The sequence below is a fragment of the Gracilinanus agilis genome, chromosome 2 (genome assembly GCF_016433145.1).
Source record: "Gracilinanus agilis isolate LMUSP501 chromosome 2, AgileGrace, whole genome shotgun sequence".
NCBI lineage: Eukaryota > Metazoa > Chordata > Mammalia > Didelphimorphia > Didelphidae > Gracilinanus > Gracilinanus agilis.
The window spans coordinates 582,477,652-582,494,766 of record NC_058131.1 but is presented as its reverse complement, the minus strand read 5'-3'; the positions used below and the strand labels follow the sequence as shown (position 1 = coordinate 582,494,766).

The window sequence follows — 17,115 nt, the reverse complement described above, 5'->3', positions numbered from 1 at the left end:
TACCAGCTGCACTCTTCCCCAGGGGGTAGATCAAGAGTTCTGACCTGACTAAACATTAAAGATTTGTTCCCATTTAAAGCAAGAGTCCTTTCCCCCTAGACAAGCAGAAGGTTAATTGATTCCACTTGCTAGTATAAACTGCACATAAATTACATATCGGCAGTCATTTTTACAAAGAGAGGAAGACAGACTGACAGAAGGGAGAAATAGAAGCTGTACAGAAGCTATAGACAGATGCAAAAAGTGACTGCTTCTTCTAGCTAGTCTTAAAATATAAAAAATAGTAGTAGTTTTTTTAATCCTACTTTTAAGGATTAGTTATTTTAGGATTGATTATATTCATTAAATTAATACTATCACATTTACTATACAATATTATCTATCATTTGCATTTATAATTTATAATTATTACAAATTACATACATTTGAATAAAATTCTTTTCACATTCACTTTTGCTATATCGCTGCTATGTGTTCCTGTAGTTTTAAATAGAATTCTTAAGCAGCAAGTCAAAACTTTCTTCTGTGGCCAAACTCATTGATAATTTACAGTGGAATTATAGGATAATTTTGTGTGTAAATATAATGAAAGGGCCCTGATTTTTCTTCTTTATTTCTGCAGAAATTGCACTTATAGAGTTTAGCTTTTGTTTTCAATATTCTTCAAGTCACCTTTTTAAAACCAATATTCTTCAGCAGATAGAGTCAATACAAATGTCTTATATTACATTACAACCATTATGCACAGAGAAGAGTTACTGGGTAGGAAGAACAGAGGTCAACACTATTTCATTGTTGTTGACTTGAGCATGATTTGACCATGATCCATGCCCTTGAAGCACAGAGATCCTTCTGAAAGATGCAAGAACAACTAGGAGGTTGTTTCCTCATTGTCACAAAACATTTATTAAGTTCTCATTAGTGGAGGCTATTTTCAGAGACTCATCAAAATTCCAGGAATAAGTTATTTAATGTTTTTTCCAACTAAATTATATTTATATGTTTATTTTATAAGTGAATTTAATCTTCAACTGGAGGGCAAATGGAATAATTACCAGTTTTCACTTGTTAAGAATGTCTAAAGTTGAACCATGCTAATTTTTAGTACAAATTTCCTGAAATTGCCAAGAATCTAAAGACTTTCACCATAGACCCAACCACTAGTTTGGTATAAACTTAGAAATATGGAATAATTTCCGTGGCTTCTTGTTGTTTTATTAGCAAGTTTCCATCATCCCTTGAGTAGGAGAAAGCAAGTTTACATGGCAATTTATTCTGTCATTATTGCTATGGCTGACAAAAGTAGCATATCTATGAATAAAATTCCTTCCATTTAATAGTACAAGAGCATGCCATATTTGTTATTTATGTGACATCTATATTAGAATGTTTATGCTACCATCTTTCCTACTGCCTGTAGTTCTGTATATGAGGCTTGGTTTTAAATTTTTTTTTCAATTTAACTTTGTGATGAATAAATTTATTCTTCATTTTTTTCATTACGTATGCACTTTAATCTAAAATCCTGTATGGTGCAATAGAAAGGACACTGAACCAAAAGCCATGAGAGTCAGGTCCTAAATCCATCTATGACACCAACCAGATGTATAATATTGGGCAGATCACATGACTTCTCTGAGTCAGTTTTCTCATCTGAAAAAGAAAAGATGTTTTCATCCCTGTCAGTTCCAACGTTCTATAAAAAGTTCTTTTCCTAATCATTCTAGTGTAGAAATGTTGATTTCAGTTTTGTAGAGGGTCAGATTTAAAGTACTTGACAACTACTGCTTGCACAGATGTGATTGATGATCATTTCTAGTATCTGCCACCTATTGTAACCAACTTGAATTAAGCAATATGTGGCTATAGAAGAGCCAAAGTGATGCCTTATTTTTAAATGAGGTCCATATAATCCACTCTCAACCTTTATTTAGTATTTATTTGTGTCCTTTTGCTTTATTTATAATCATTTATTAATAGGAAGTTCGGTTTTTTCAGACAGTAGATTTGAAAGGGGCTGCCAAAAACTCATAATGTTGATGGGGATGTGGAGGGTGGTTGGGAAGGGAGGAGAACCAGGAGTAGAACATCATAATGAAGATCAAGTCTTTTGTGGTGGTATTTGGTTTCTTGTGAATCGAGGAAAGAATTCTTTACAGATCTGCGTACCATTAGGTTTTATTTTTATTTGTTCCAGATTACATGTCGGTATAATTTTAAATATTCCTTTTCTGTCATTTTGCAATCCATGCTTTCTTTCTCCCTCCCAATAACCCTCCCTAAGAAAGCAAGTAATATGACATAGGTGGTACATATTTCAACATATAATACATATTTTCATGTTCTTCATGTTGTGGAACAAGGTTGCTTACATGAGAAAAGTTCATGGAGGAAATAAAATGAAGAATGGTATTTTCAATCTTCATCAGACTTCCATCTGTTCCTTCTATGGCAGTAGATATAATTTTTCGTCATAAGTACCTTGTAGTTGGATCCTTGTCTTGCTAATAGTTAAGTCATTCACATTTGATCATCATGCATTATTGTTGTTGCTACTGTGTATGATGTTCTCCTGGTTTTATTTGCTTCACTTTGCATCACTTCATATAAGTCTTCTGTAATTGTTAAGGAGCACAAATCCCATCCTTACACTTCTCAGGGTTGGGTTTTTTTTGTTGTTGTTTTTTGCGATTATCCTGTTTGTCATGTCTCATCATTAGGTATTTATTAATATAGATTCAAATCTTCATAAGTAAATATCAAAAATATTGCTAACTGGCATTTACTTACAAAATTCCCTCCATTGTAGATTGACATCAAATATTTGTTATTTACTTCATATTCCAGCATGAAAGCACATTCACTCAATTCCCAAAAACAGAAATAGAGAGCAAACAAAAAATATAATAACAGATTATGGCAATTTGACAAGTCTAGACTTGACTAGATTAAGAGTTGCTTGACTGATTATTGCTCTCTAGAATAGCTATTTTCTACTCATCATTTTACTTTGTTTTAACAAACATTTTTTGTCTCTGCTATGTACTAGTTACTGTGTTAAGCTTGAGGCTGAAGTGAGATAATATATGTGAAGTGCTTTACCAACCTTAAAATGCTACACAATGTTAGCTAGTGTTATTGTCATTACACCTGAGTGCTGAGCCCAGGAAAAAGAATTAGAGATGTGTTTGCAAATGAGGAAGTTCAAGAGATTCTTGTGCTGGAGCTGGTCACTCAATTGTCCCCAAAGCTAAACCAGCTAGAATAGCTTCCTAATAGAATATGAAGTTCTTGAGGGTAGAAATTGTTTCTTGTCTGTCTTTGTGTATGTATCATGTAGCAGATATTTAATAACTGCTAATTAATTTAAATAGTAACTATATAGAATGCTTAGAGCTACCTTACAGCCAGTATTTCACATCTTCTTGCAATGTACACTATAGTCATTTTATGCTTACAGTGTTTCAAAGTTTTAGTTTAAAGTTAAAGAGTAGAAATAAAAATAACCTATTTGATTAAAGCGGCAAGGGACGTATAGATAGGCAGAAATCTAATTACCTGAGTTGAAATCTAACTACTACACTTGGGCTCAGATCACCTTTCCCAATTTCCCCCAGCAACTCATTATTTATAGCTAAATTCCCTAAGCAATTTTAAAATCACTTAGGATTTCAAAAATAGGTTTTTTGTAACTGAAGGTTACATGCATATGAAATAACAATACATTTGGGTCTACTTTAAAATAGATTTTGTTTCTATACACTTATTGTATGTTTGTTCATATTCTAGTACATATTCTAAGATGCTGCAGTAGTATTATCTAATTATGCGAGTATATATGGATCTTCCTAGAAGCAAATATATCCACAAAGAATTCTGTACATATGTATATGTATTCTTAAGAGAAATCTGTTACTCTGTTTAAGCAATTATACATATATGCTGCTTATGTATATATGTATATGTAAATTATATATATATGGAAGGAGGAAGAAAAAGAAAGAATCCACCATGCAAAAGTTGGGAATCCACTGCTATTAATTTCCCAACGAAGCAGCATGGTATAATAGATAAAGTTGGCCTTGGCGTCAGCAAGATTCAAGTCCTGCTTCAGTTGTATACTGACTGTGTGACCGTAGAAATGCCATTTTACTCCAAAGTGACCCAGGCAATTTGTAAGGCTATTGATTACAAAACAAGTGTCAGTTTAGATTAGTAAAAGAAGATCTATATATCCTTTATCAGAGGTTCTGTATACCAGCCAAGTGACAGAACTGTTTGTTTGTTTTTTAAGTTGAAATATTTCCCTTGGAATAAAGATAATGTAAAGTTAGGAATAAGTGCTATGAGAAAATAAAAAGTGGGGGAAGGAAGCCAATGAATCATTCCCCTCTCCACCAGAGGTTGCTCATTCTTTAACTCTTTGAGGAGAAGAATTAGGTGGAATAAAGGATTTAGAATAAAGAAAGGATAGGGAGAATTGATACAAGGCTTTCATAAAAGGACATCTGTCTGATGTTATAAGAATCATCATTATTATTCAATGATTGTTGTATTTTCTCTAGATAGACAATAATTTCCTGAAGAATCAGGAATCATGGGAAGTTATCTTATAATGGTAATGGTGACCTTTCTCTCTGTTGATTTCAACATCCTAGTATATCAGGAAGGTCAGGAATGACCTCGGACTAATATATATCTTCACACTCCTAAATTCCACCCAGAGTGAAAAAACAAACAAACATATATATGTGAATATCAGAAATTGGATGAGAGCTTTCAAATGACCCATTATCCCTGGATGGCAATATGTCATTTACATAATTTGTTTTAGTTCTGATTATTAATGAATCTGAGTCTCATCGAAGTCAAATACATGCCACTTTTGTTTTCTTGCTATAGGTTACCAGCCTAGACCAGCAAGTAATGGAATCAAGCTTGGGGGATCAAAATACAACTGCTGGTTTCAGCACACAAGGTAAGCTTACCTCATAGAGTAGATCTCTTTATGATGACACTTGAAGTAATCATAGTTTATAGAGTTTCCATAAGAAAAGTATTTTATTCTCCCACTTTTTTCTTCACTGTAAGGAGACTGAATTAGCAACCATTCCTTCATAAGTGTTGCTTTCATTCTTGGTTCCTCCTTACTTTTGCCCAGAATTGGTAAGAGAAAAATTAAACAGTTGGTATATCCAGAAACATTCCTTTAGGGTATCTGATCTAATAAATGCCGTTCTGCTTTTGTCCTTTTGTAGTACATGAAATGTGGCCTTCTAGCTTAGTTCCTGGTTCCAAAAAAGAACCTATACCCAACATCACTAGGACTTGAGGATCCTGGCTCTTTCTTTGCATTTAGCACCATAGCGATCCTTATGGTGAAGTCTTCACCATTGAGAGAGTCAAAGGAATATCAGTGACATAAATAGTTTCAAAAGGATTTCATTTGTGGACAAAGCATATTTGCTACTTCTCATTCAATCCATCAACCGACAGACACTTTATAAGGCACTAATTATGTGGCACCCACAGCACTAGGCACTGAGGATAAAAAGACAAAAGTAAAAATCCCTTCAGAAATAAAATGGTATTGAAGGAATTTATATTCTAATGAATAGCACTTTAGAATAGCCTAAGCAGAATGTGTATCAAAGAAAATTCTTAGTGATGAAGGGAAAAGTACTAACTAATGGGGTGAGGATTAGGAAAGGCCTCTAAAGGAAGTGATATTTAAGCAAATACCTGTGAAGAGCCAGGGTTTTCAAGAGGTGAAAGTGAATTGAGCAGAAGCAATTCCCTTCATTGGTGAGGCTTTCAGGAAATAGAGTATGATAAGTAGTCTTAGAGAATCTTAAAATTGTGTCTTCCAGTTCCAATAACAATTCTAAGCAGAGAGATATTTTTAAAATACAGCAGAAAAATAAACCTAAACCTATTAAATATTTTATAAAAATGTTTTCAAAAACTGGGAAATATTTAAGATACTATGAGAATTCAAAATTCTGTGCTTCCCAAAATGCTTATTGATTTGAAATAACACATGCAGATTGGCAAATGGACTTAGCTTATATTTTGCTAATGGAAAGGGAACTGCTGAATTGAATGAAAACAGGTCTCTTGAGCCAAGTCACATTCAGTAAACAGATTATATAATAAAGGATGATATAGTTCCCTATAATTCCACTTCTCAAAGGAACTAAATTATTAGCTATGTGCTCGTCCTAAAAATATATAATCACAAAGACATACAAGAGGTTTGAATAATTCATTTTTCAAAAAAAACTTTTTTGTGGTTTAGGTATTTGGAGGTTTTGTATTAACATAATACATAACTATAATTCCTAAAAAATTATATGTTTTCCCCAAACAATAGCCAGAGAAATAATTTTAGTAACACCAAATTGAAACTGAAACTACCTTTACATATATTTTCTTGTACTGAGAAATTTACTGAACTCAATTACTCATTTCCTATGAAGTACTTTTACTTGAGAAAGTGGAGGAGGGGGTTTCCTTTTCTCTAGTGATTTATTAGAAGTACCTCTTAGCTGGAATACTTTAGACCTTCTTTTTCAAATTACCTTTCAAGATGGTATGGCTTATACTCTTTTCTTAGACAATATGACAAATCTTTTTTTTTTTCTGATGTGTGAAATCCTGCATAGAATGTCATTATTTTGTTGTTCTTATTACTATTATCACTTTATCTCAAGAAACGGGAAGTCTAAAAAACAAAAATGAAAAAACACAAGTAAATTGCCCTTTTTTGCAACCTTCAAATTACAATGTCTGTAGTTAAAAAAGAAAACCGTACAGGTTCAGAAAGAGAAGAATGTTTTCAAGGGTTTTCATTGATTCAATTTCATTCATTTATACATTCAGGAAGTAGTTTTATCTGTTAAAATAATTATGTTATATACTAGCTAGCAAGTGGGAATACAGAGTTCAATACAATATATTCCTTGCCCACTTTTAGAAGAAATAAAATATAAAATAAGTACAACCAAGGAAGAATGGAATGGATATCACAAGAAAAATATGGAGAATTTTCAGAAGAGGGAGAAATCTTTGGTTGATGTCCTTGTCAATACTGGTGATGTTACACCTATGCTCCCTTTGGAATAGTTTTACTATTTAATTACTTTGTGATGATCTTGGACAAGTCACTCTGTCTAGGGGTCAGTTTTTTTCATCGGTAAAATGATTAGATTGGATTATATGACTTTTATTGTCCTTCTCATCTCAAAACTGTGATCCTTAATAATTTATTTGATGGGCATAAGATTATACACACACGTATGTGTGTAAACATATATATATATATAAACAAAACAATCAATAAATAATAATGTATTGAGTACCTCTTCTGTGCCAAGCCTTGTGCCAAGTACTGGAGTTTACAAAGATCAAAACAATGAAATAATTCCTTCTCCAAAAGACATGACCTTCTATTGGGGTGGATAACATGTACATGTATAAGTAGATACAGAGTAGATATACAGAGAAGTTCAAAATAAGTGCAAGGTTGTTAGGAGGGAAGCCATTGTAAAACAGAGGAATCAATAAAGGCTTTGTATTGCATTTTGTTTGAGGAACAAAGAAGGCTACTTTGGCTTGGATTATAGAATGTAGGAAGGACAATGGTGTATAATGAGTCTGGGAAGAAATGTTGGGGCCAAGTTGTAGAGGACTTTAAAAAACAAAATGGAGCAAAATGGAGTTTTCCCCCTAAAAACAGTAAGGATTCTTTGGAATTTATTGAAGGGAGGAATTATCTGGTCAGGTCTACATAAAGAAAATCACTTTGGCATCTGAGATGATTGTAGTGGAGAGTGACCTGAGGAAGAGAAGTCAAATAGGAAGGCATTTCAATAGTCCAGATGAGAAGTGAAGATCTGAATTAAGGGAGTGACTGAATAAGAAGAAATAACAGGCTAGAAGCAAGAGGTGGGAAGGTAGAAATGGCAATATTTAGCAACTGAATGGGTATGTGGCTTGACATCTGAAGTCTGGACAGATGTTAGTGCAACTAAGGAAACTGAGGAGTGATTAGATAGGTGGAAGTAGGATTAGAAGAAAGGAGGTTGTTGAAAACTCAAAAAGGTAAAAGAATATAGAAGAAGATTCTGGCCAATTGTGTCACATGAATGCAATAGGAACATAAAATCAAAACCCTATAGCACAAGGTAGAATGCAAAAGTGCAATAAGAGGTACAAAAAGTTGCATTCATTCCATATTTTAGATTGGAGAATCAAAAAAGATTTCATGGAGAAAGTAGTCTATAAACTGGGCTTTGAAGGTTAGATTATAATCTTCAGGATATCTTGAAAACCCTAGAAAACACTTACATTTACAGGACAGAAGGAAGAAGAGGAGCCAAAAGAATGGCTAGGAAGCTAGCAAGTAAACCAACTTCATACAACATCGTGGAAATCAAGAAAGGTAGACTTGTACCATCAGCCATGTCATAAGCAGGGAAAAAAATACCAAGGAGAATGCAGATTGAGAAAGCACCTTTGTATTTGGCAGTTTAGAGATTATTAAAGCCCTTTGAGAAAGAAGGTTCAGTTGAGGAGTTGGGAGCAAAAGCCAGATTCAAATAGATGTGAAGAAATAAGAACAAAAGGAATGCCAGCATACTAGTGAGCTTTGAGGAAGTGAAGATGTATGAATATTTCTTCCCCATCCACAGATCACTATTTAATGATGGATCATTAGACCTGGAATTCATTGCTTTTTGTCCCTTTCCTTTTTTTTAATATAACTCCCAAACTATAAGGTTAGCTCCAATCCCTCTCCTGACAAACAATACTACATCATTTCCACACATCCCACAGTATGGAATAGATCCATAATTTAATCAGAATTCAGTATGTCAAAAATTGAACTCATTACTTTCTCCCCAAACCATTCCTTTCTGAAACTTGTCAATTTCATTTAATTTTCATATTGTGACAGATATTGATTAAACACTTACCATTTCTAAAGTGGGTTCTTTGATCTTTTCAATTGTCGAAGCATTACCACCTTGAAGTCATTCTTGATTCTTCTCTCTTCCTTGCCTCCCCTAAATCCAGTCACTTACTAAATCTTATCAATTCTGCTTAAAAATAATATCCTTCACATGCATCCCCTTCTCTGCATTTACAATCCACCACTGTAGTTAAGATGTTTATCACTTGTCATCTTAACTATTATAATGGTCCCATCCCTGCTTCTGGTCTCTCTTTTCTCCAATAAATATTTTCCACACATCTTCCAGAATGATATTCCTAAAGCACAGGAGTGACGGCTTTATTTTTCTTGCTGAAAAATCTCCAGTAGCTCCCTGTTATTTCTAGGCAACTAGGTGACCCATTGAACATAGAGTTGCAATTGATGTCAGGAAGACTTAATCTAGTCTCAGACATTCACTGGCTGGACAAGTCACTTAACTTCTACTCAGTTTCCTTATCTTTAAAATGAAAATAATACCTATCTCCCAAGGTTGTTGAGGCTCATTAGATAATATATGTAAAGTGCTCTGCAGACCTTGAAGCACTATACAAATATAAATGCTAGTTTGTATTATTGTAGTTTTAATAGGAGAAAATGTATACCTCTCAGTTTGTATTTAAAGTCTTTCATAATCTGGCTTCAGGCTACATTCACAACACTCCACTTTTTTTTTACTTTATCTTTCAAGCAAACTATACTATTTGCTCTTCCCTAAACTCAGAATCCCATCTCCTATTGCCAAATCTTTGCACAAATTGTGCCTGATGCCAGGAGTGCACTTCCTCTTCACCTCCACCTGTTAAAATCTTTCTTTCAAGGATTAATTCAGGTGCCATCACTTGCTGGCAACCTTTCTTTGATAGCATTAATTATTTCTCTTTTCTCAATTTATCATGTGTTTAATTAACTATTCAAGTATCAGATCCCTCATGGAGCATAAGGCCCTCGAAGGCAAAGACTATTTTTCCATCTTCGTTTTGTGTGCCTATCACTTAGCACAAGACTTTTCACTGGGTAGTCATTCAATACATTTGTTGGCTTGAATGTTTGTTAAAAGAAACAGACAGGGAATGAAGATATTTCCTTTGAGACATCTGATAACCTCAACAAGTTTTAACAACCAAGTAGAACATGGTAGCTGGGCAGGGGGCAGGTAGTAGGACTGAGAGGTTTTTTGGTTTGTTTTGGAATAGCCAAAGAAGACTGAATTAATAGAAAGGGAGAAATTAAAAATACAGAAGAAAAGAACATAACTGATTTCAAATGAATATTCAAGAAAGTTTCTAGAGGGAGCTTAAATGGGAAAATTGAGTTCATAAGTAGAGCAGAGAAAGATCCACTCTTCATCAGATTAAAAAATAGGGAAGGGGTGGATAATCAAAGTCAGAGAAAATTTAAGACCGGGATGGTGTGGATGGGGTGGGGAAGAAAAGGATGATTTGAGTTAAAGGAGTTCAACCTCCAATCTGGTTCCGTTTTACTCTTATACGTATAATTCTTTCCAGTTCTGATGGCCTTGACATGCCTAAAAGAAAGTAGGAGTTGAGGTCATCCTAAGAGAGGAAGAAGGTATTTCACTGACTCATAGAATATGCAGTGCTAAAAAGAGTTTAAATGCTTAGCATCAAGTTAATTTTCCTCATCTGTATGTGAGGTAAGCATCTACATTTTATAAGGCCCCTGTCTTCATTAGTTACATCATTGGCTTATGAAGGTCTTGTTTAAGGCTAGAAGTGGCAGTTAATTTGTTTTCACCAGAATTGCCTATCCTCACTCTGGCAGAAGGTACCATTTCCTGGACAAAAAATGAACCTAGCACTAATGGACTTTTAAAGTCACTTCTTGTCAAACACTTGTTCAACTTTGGACAGAATGGGCTTTAGTGCTTCCAGCTTCCCTGTTTCTTTTATTATTTAATATGTGGATCCAGCATCCTTTGAAAAGATTGGATCTAGAGTAGCAATTGAAGCATTTTTTAAAATTTTCTATTCCAGATCACTCCCATCCACACTTCACCCCCACGCACCAAAAAGTGCCTGGTCACTTGGAACCAGAGAGGTGTGTGATGCTTACCTGGGTATTTTAAAAGTATTTTTGCACTATGATTCTATGCATCTTATATCTCAGGGTCTCAAAAGGTTCTACTAAAGATTTTGAGCATCATAAAGAGGAAAAAGTGAGCTGGAATTTTAAAGCTTCAGAGTTTTATATCAGACAAAGTTAGATACTGGAATGGAAAGATAGAGTCATTGCTGTTATTATATTTCCTAATTTGCATTTCAATATTTTGTCCCATCAGTTACTTGAAGCATGAGTTTATTCAATGTTAAAGCTTTTGTTACAATCTTCTTTTGTAGTTTCCGTTGATAGTACTTCTCTTTTGGTATCTGAAGTTGCTGACATTCCAGATCATAGCTTCTCCTCCGAGGACCTTTGTTCTTTGGAAGTTCAAGGTTCCCTCCGTTCTGCAGACTTTTCTCCATATGGTACAATACGTAAAGCGGCCACAGACAGTAGCTGTACCAGCTTGGATCGCAGTGTGCGCTGCAGGTTCCACAGGACTCACTCACCATGTTCCTCCATGGAGGCTAGAGGCTGCCGGCATAGAGCCTCTCTAGACAGATCTCAGATCCAGGACTATGAGAGTTCTTCTCAGAGATCTCCAGACTATTCTTCAGAAAATTACAGCTTTTCAGAGTCCCAGGGCTCTGTGCGGGAGAATCAATCGCAGCCACAGTTGAAACAAATGAAAATGTGCTGTGGGACCTTTAGCCAGCCTTCTGCAACTCATTCCCAGCCCTCTCTGTGTTCAGTTCCTGCAAATACTTCCTCACACCATGGCTGCCCAGTGAGAACTGTCCCTCCAAGACGCGCTAGGAAAAAACGAACTTCAAATATTGTCCGATCTACCAGTGATCCTATTTCATGTTCATCTAGCACAGAAGGTAAACTTTTTCAACATTGATGGTGGGCTGGGGTACACACCAACCATCCCTAAGTTAATTGTAGCACTTGTCACACTTTATTATAGAACACCTTGTTCGTGTAGGCTTCAGTTCATTCTATATTTTATGCATTTCATTCCCTTTAATGTAACTTACAAATGTATGGGGCAAAGCAAATGGGATGAAATCTATAGGTGTAAAAGATGAATAATGGCATTCTGCTAACTGCTCTGAATTATCTGACTTTCTGCAATGAACAGAAAAGTATACATGATGAGGCATGACCCTTCAAACCCTGTAATCTTAGGGCATCCCTTTGATTCATTTGATTAGAAAAGTATACAGGCAAGTATGATACAAATTTAAATGTAATAAAATGCATAAACAAAGAATAAAGTGTTAAGAGAATAGATAACATTTTCGATTCACAACAGGGAAAGGGGAGATGTTGACCACAAATATAAGCCTGGAAAGGCCTGGGAATAAGGCACAATGCACATGAAAAGGAGCACAGGCCCAAGAGATGGGGATTTCACACACATTGGCAAAATACTTCCCTGTTCCTGATCTGTGGAATGAGAGAGTTGGAGTAGAGCTCTTGTGGTTGTAGGTGTCTTGTCTTGAGGCATGGGTGTGTGCGTGTATGTATGTGTGCATATGTGTAAAATGAATATACATAATGTGTATAATCAATACACCTAATTAATAAAAATGATAAATGAATAATGCATCTATTGCTTCATAGAACTCATATGTTCTATGAACTCTAGCTAGTACAGAGCTGACCATGTTGACTCCTAGAAGCGTGTGAGGCAATTTCATTGGTGGGAACCTTTCTTCTAGCAGCTAAATATGACACAACCACTCATCTGTACAGTTGATGCTTTTTTGTATTATGCAGTATGTCAAATAAGGAAAAAATTAAGCCAATGTACCTGAATATATGAAAGGTGGAATATATAACAGTATGGTTTTCAATCTATATGGCTTATCTTAAACACACAGTTTAATATTTTCCATCGGCATTATTCCATCAACAATTTATTCCTTAGACTTCAAAGTGTTAGGTCTGGGTTTGGGTTTTGGTTTTCTGTTACTTTCTCAATGATAAATCCTGGGTATTGTGGGTACCTCCTATGGCAACACAATGTAGAAAATAGAATTTAGGTAGTCAGGGCTACAGATGATTGTTTTTGAAACTCTTTATGTATATACAATTATTGATACTGCTAGTTTATCTTCTTATTTTTATATTAAAGAGAGGCCTAATAATTGCCCCAACATGAAAAAAGGGATCTTTTTCATATAATACATATACAAAGAACATTTACGGCTACTATCTCTACTTCTCTGCCTGGAGTATCTAAGAATTGAGCTGTGTATTATCTTCCGCTCACTTTCAAAATTGGACAGATCTTATATTATGTAAAATATTCTTTTGGAGCAAGTACATCTTCCAAGCTGCATTAATAGAGGGAGCCAGTATATACTGCTCTACTGGAACACTCAAATGACTTTGTTGTATTGCCACGACCCAAATAAATTATAAAACTTCCTTAAGTATCTGACTTGCATTTAGGGTAATTTTACTTGCTGGAATAATCTGACTGTTTAGAAAACTGATAGTTCCCATAAAATTTCTGAGCCTAACTGTAGAACATGTGCCAGAATTTTCAGGCATGATGCCAACTCCTGCCAGCATTTCCCTTATCCTGACTTTTCTGGGTGGTGATGAGGATCTTGTGGGGTTTTTCTTTTCTTTTCTTTTTTTTTAATTTCCTGATTTAATTATCTATTCAACTAAAGAAGGTTAGAGCAGATTTTCATTATAAATATGCCCTGAAGGGAGGGGGGGGAGTCTTTTAATCTATCTAGAAGTTCAAAATAGCTTTTTGTCTTTGTAAGAGCAATAAATATTCCTCACACATATGGAGGGTTTCTTCCTTGTTTTTGTTTTTGTTTTTTTCCATGAGTCTAAGATTTAAGAAGAGGGTAGGAAACCACTACAAGTTTTGTGGTAATTGTTTCGTGACAGTCAGTGATATGATCTCAGTAACCTTCCCATTTGGGGCTCAATAAGGAGTGAGAGGGTTTTGTCAGACCTTGAAATGTAAACATTATTAATGAGAATCAGTATTGTTTGTTGTTTCTCTGTACATGACTATTAAAAAGAGAAAATTGCCCCCACACAAAGCAATTTCCCTCTCAATTCGAAGAAGAAAACTTTATTGTTTCACTTTATTGAAGTGGGTACCTTGAGGCTTCCTGAAGAAACACCAATATGCCTCAAGTGTTTAATAAAAGAAATCAACTGAAGATTGTATCAAATTATTTTGTATGTAAAAGCAAAGAAAATAACCATTAACTTGAGGTGTTTGAAAGGCTGAAGGGTTTTAGTGGTGTGTTATTTCCTATCCAGGGATATATTGCTTGTTTTAAAGGCATTGGCCAATTGTTTCCTTCAACTTGTTTCATCATTTACAATTGATTCCTTGGTCTTGGAAGGGTCTTTCCTGCTGTTTTCTTAATGCATGTTTCAACATTTTAATTAATTTTTTTTTGGTTAAAGGAGATACCTCTTCCTACACACCTCTATATAGCCAGCATCATGAAGCAGGAATATCTCAGTCGGATTTAGAGACAGGTGAGGTAAAATCATCTTTGCATGTGTAACTTTGCTATTATCTCATCAACAGAATAGATGGTGGTTTAGACTGGGAAGGAGAATTGTTTCATATGTTGTTTTCATAGATGGTAACTGAGTATACTTCAATAAATTAATTTTTTTCATGTGATAAGGTATAATGTTTAAACATGTACATACACCCAACATCTGTATTTCTTTTCCCTTTTCCCTTAGTGGAATGTATCAGAAAACATTACTTCAGCCCTACATATGCCCAATGATTTTAATATGAGCTCTCCCTTTGTGAGATACCTTCTTGGCAGAATGGTGGTAATCATTTGTGTGCTTCCTCCCTCATTTTTAATCTCCTATTGGTTTTAAGCTGAAGTGCTTCTGATTACCCATTCCTTTTTAAAATTTTCTTTTGCCTTTCTTTCCTTAACTCTTCATTTGAGAGTGGTGGGGAGGGAGTCAAAATATAACCCAGTACTAGTTGAGTAAATTGACTTATTCAGGTTTGACTGGACATTAGTTTACCCAGAATTCACCTGGACCAAGACATGGTTCAGGAAATAGAATTTCTACTCTCATTTATTATTTATTTTGTGGTCACTTGTATATATCTTCACTATTATCTTCAGCATGACTTCTTTCACACGTGGCATCAACTCCACATTTTTTATTGACGTTCACAAAAGGGTAGCCCTTGTTACACTTTTTAATAATCTTTTTTCACTGTAAACATGAAACTCCATGGGGTCTCAAAAAAAAAAACCCAAAAAACATTAAAATGTCCATCAGGGAAAAAGAGTTGAAGACCTAGTTCCTAATTTACTAAGTTACTAATTTCATGACCTTGTACAAACCAATTATTCTGGAACTCAATGTACTGATTGCTCAAATAATGTAGATTAAAGGTGTCTTCCACCTTTAAAAACCTATGACTGCCAAACCTACATAAGACCATTCTTGTTATTAACAAGAAAGAGGGAGGCAATATGCCTTTAATATTATGGAGACCACAAAGCTAAGGGATACTATCTTTATAACTTCTGTGTTGTATGAAGGGAGATCTCCCAGTCTTGAGCTCGATTGCCCACTGACCTATTGCTATTTTCATGCTCTAAGTGTGTCTCATCACTCAATGGCCTCCCACTCTCCCATTTTTCTGTAGAGATATGTGTTATCTCTGTATTAGTCTTCAAATAAAACAATAGACTCCTGCAGATTTGATAGTGCCAGGTCTACTGAGGAGTGAAGGGAGATAGACACCCATCCACAGTTTGAGTTAGAGAGTACCAGACGCTTCTCAAAAAGGTTTCTCCCAGGCATGCTTCTGTTTGCTTTTCTTTGGTTTTGACAGCTTGCTTTGTTTTTTTTTTTTCAAAGTTGTATTTTTCCCCTTTTTTAGTTTCCATTTCTAGCTCTCACATGGCTGCTTCTGCTTATCAGGACCATTTTTTGCCAACTGGAAAACAAAGGGATACCAGGAAAGTTGACCAACAGTTAAAGCCAAAGGCCATACACACCATCTCAAAAGAGCAGCCACCCTCTTTAGTGGACCTTAAGGCCTATAAAGACACAAAAATTTTGGTGGCTAAATTTTTGGAACATTCAAACTGTAATCTCCCTCCAGAAGTGCAGCATGTGGTGAACACTATCCGATCAGTCATCAAATCTGATGAACAACACATGGAAGAAGCCATCTACAGTGCCAACATTATAGACCAGGTATGAGTGTCATAAGGTCCTGCCACAGTTTTTGACTAGTTGTTCCTCAGAGATCTCCAAATTTCTAAACCTGTTGGACAGAGTGAGGAGGCAGCTTTAGAAATGAGCTAAATTACTTCTGTTTTATTTTCTGCCCCCAACCCCAGCTCAGTACAAAGAGACTTAATAAATATATTGCAGTTAACCGAAATGAATAGAAAAGGAGTCTGTTGCTTCTTGGGAAAGCAGAATTCATTTGTGTTTCTCTGACTTTACTTGGAGTAGTATTATCATCCAGTTTGGCCCTATAGATTCTTTATATTCATTGATCCTGTTCTCCTGTCTCTTTACCCAACTCCCAAACCTGGTCTCGCCCAAACATGATGATAACAGAAATCATTGCCTAGTACCTGCAGTTGTCTCTTGTTTTATTTATAATTTTATTAACTAGGACATTTTATTGATTATAATTTTCATACATCTACAGTATAATTAATGACTGATGTTCATAATTGTTGCTTTTGAGAACCTACAAGTTCCTAAAAGCTTTTCAGAATAATCTAAGAAAACTAAAATCATGCTGAGTATAGGTCTGGTCTGTTGTTGAATATATTTGGTGTGATTCATGTAATATTAGTTATTGTATGTGATTTATGGAATTTAGCCCATTACTTTAGAATCACACCTCCTTCTGACTCTTAAAATTGACCATTATATATATATATATATATATATATATATATATATATATATATGTATATATATATATATATATATATATATATATATATATAGAGAGAGAGAGAGAGAGAGAGAGAGAGAGAGAGAGAGAGATG

General features: G+C 34.9%; 1 protein-coding gene across 1 annotated transcript in view; it reads left to right on the top strand.

The window, feature by feature from the left end:
• FAM189A1 (family with sequence similarity 189 member A1) overlaps positions 1–17,115 on the top strand; it is a 537,302-nt gene that overhangs the window by 517,573 nt on the left and 2,614 nt on the right. The window contains exons 10-13 of the mRNA XM_044662452.1: positions 4,903–4,978; positions 11,356–11,943; positions 14,513–14,587; positions 15,981–16,300. Of these exons, the coding sequence (XP_044518387.1) occupies positions 4,903–4,978; positions 11,356–11,943; positions 14,513–14,587; positions 15,981–16,300 (1,059 nt within the window). The remainder of the gene's footprint in view (positions 1–4,902; positions 4,979–11,355; positions 11,944–14,512; positions 14,588–15,980; positions 16,301–17,115) is intronic.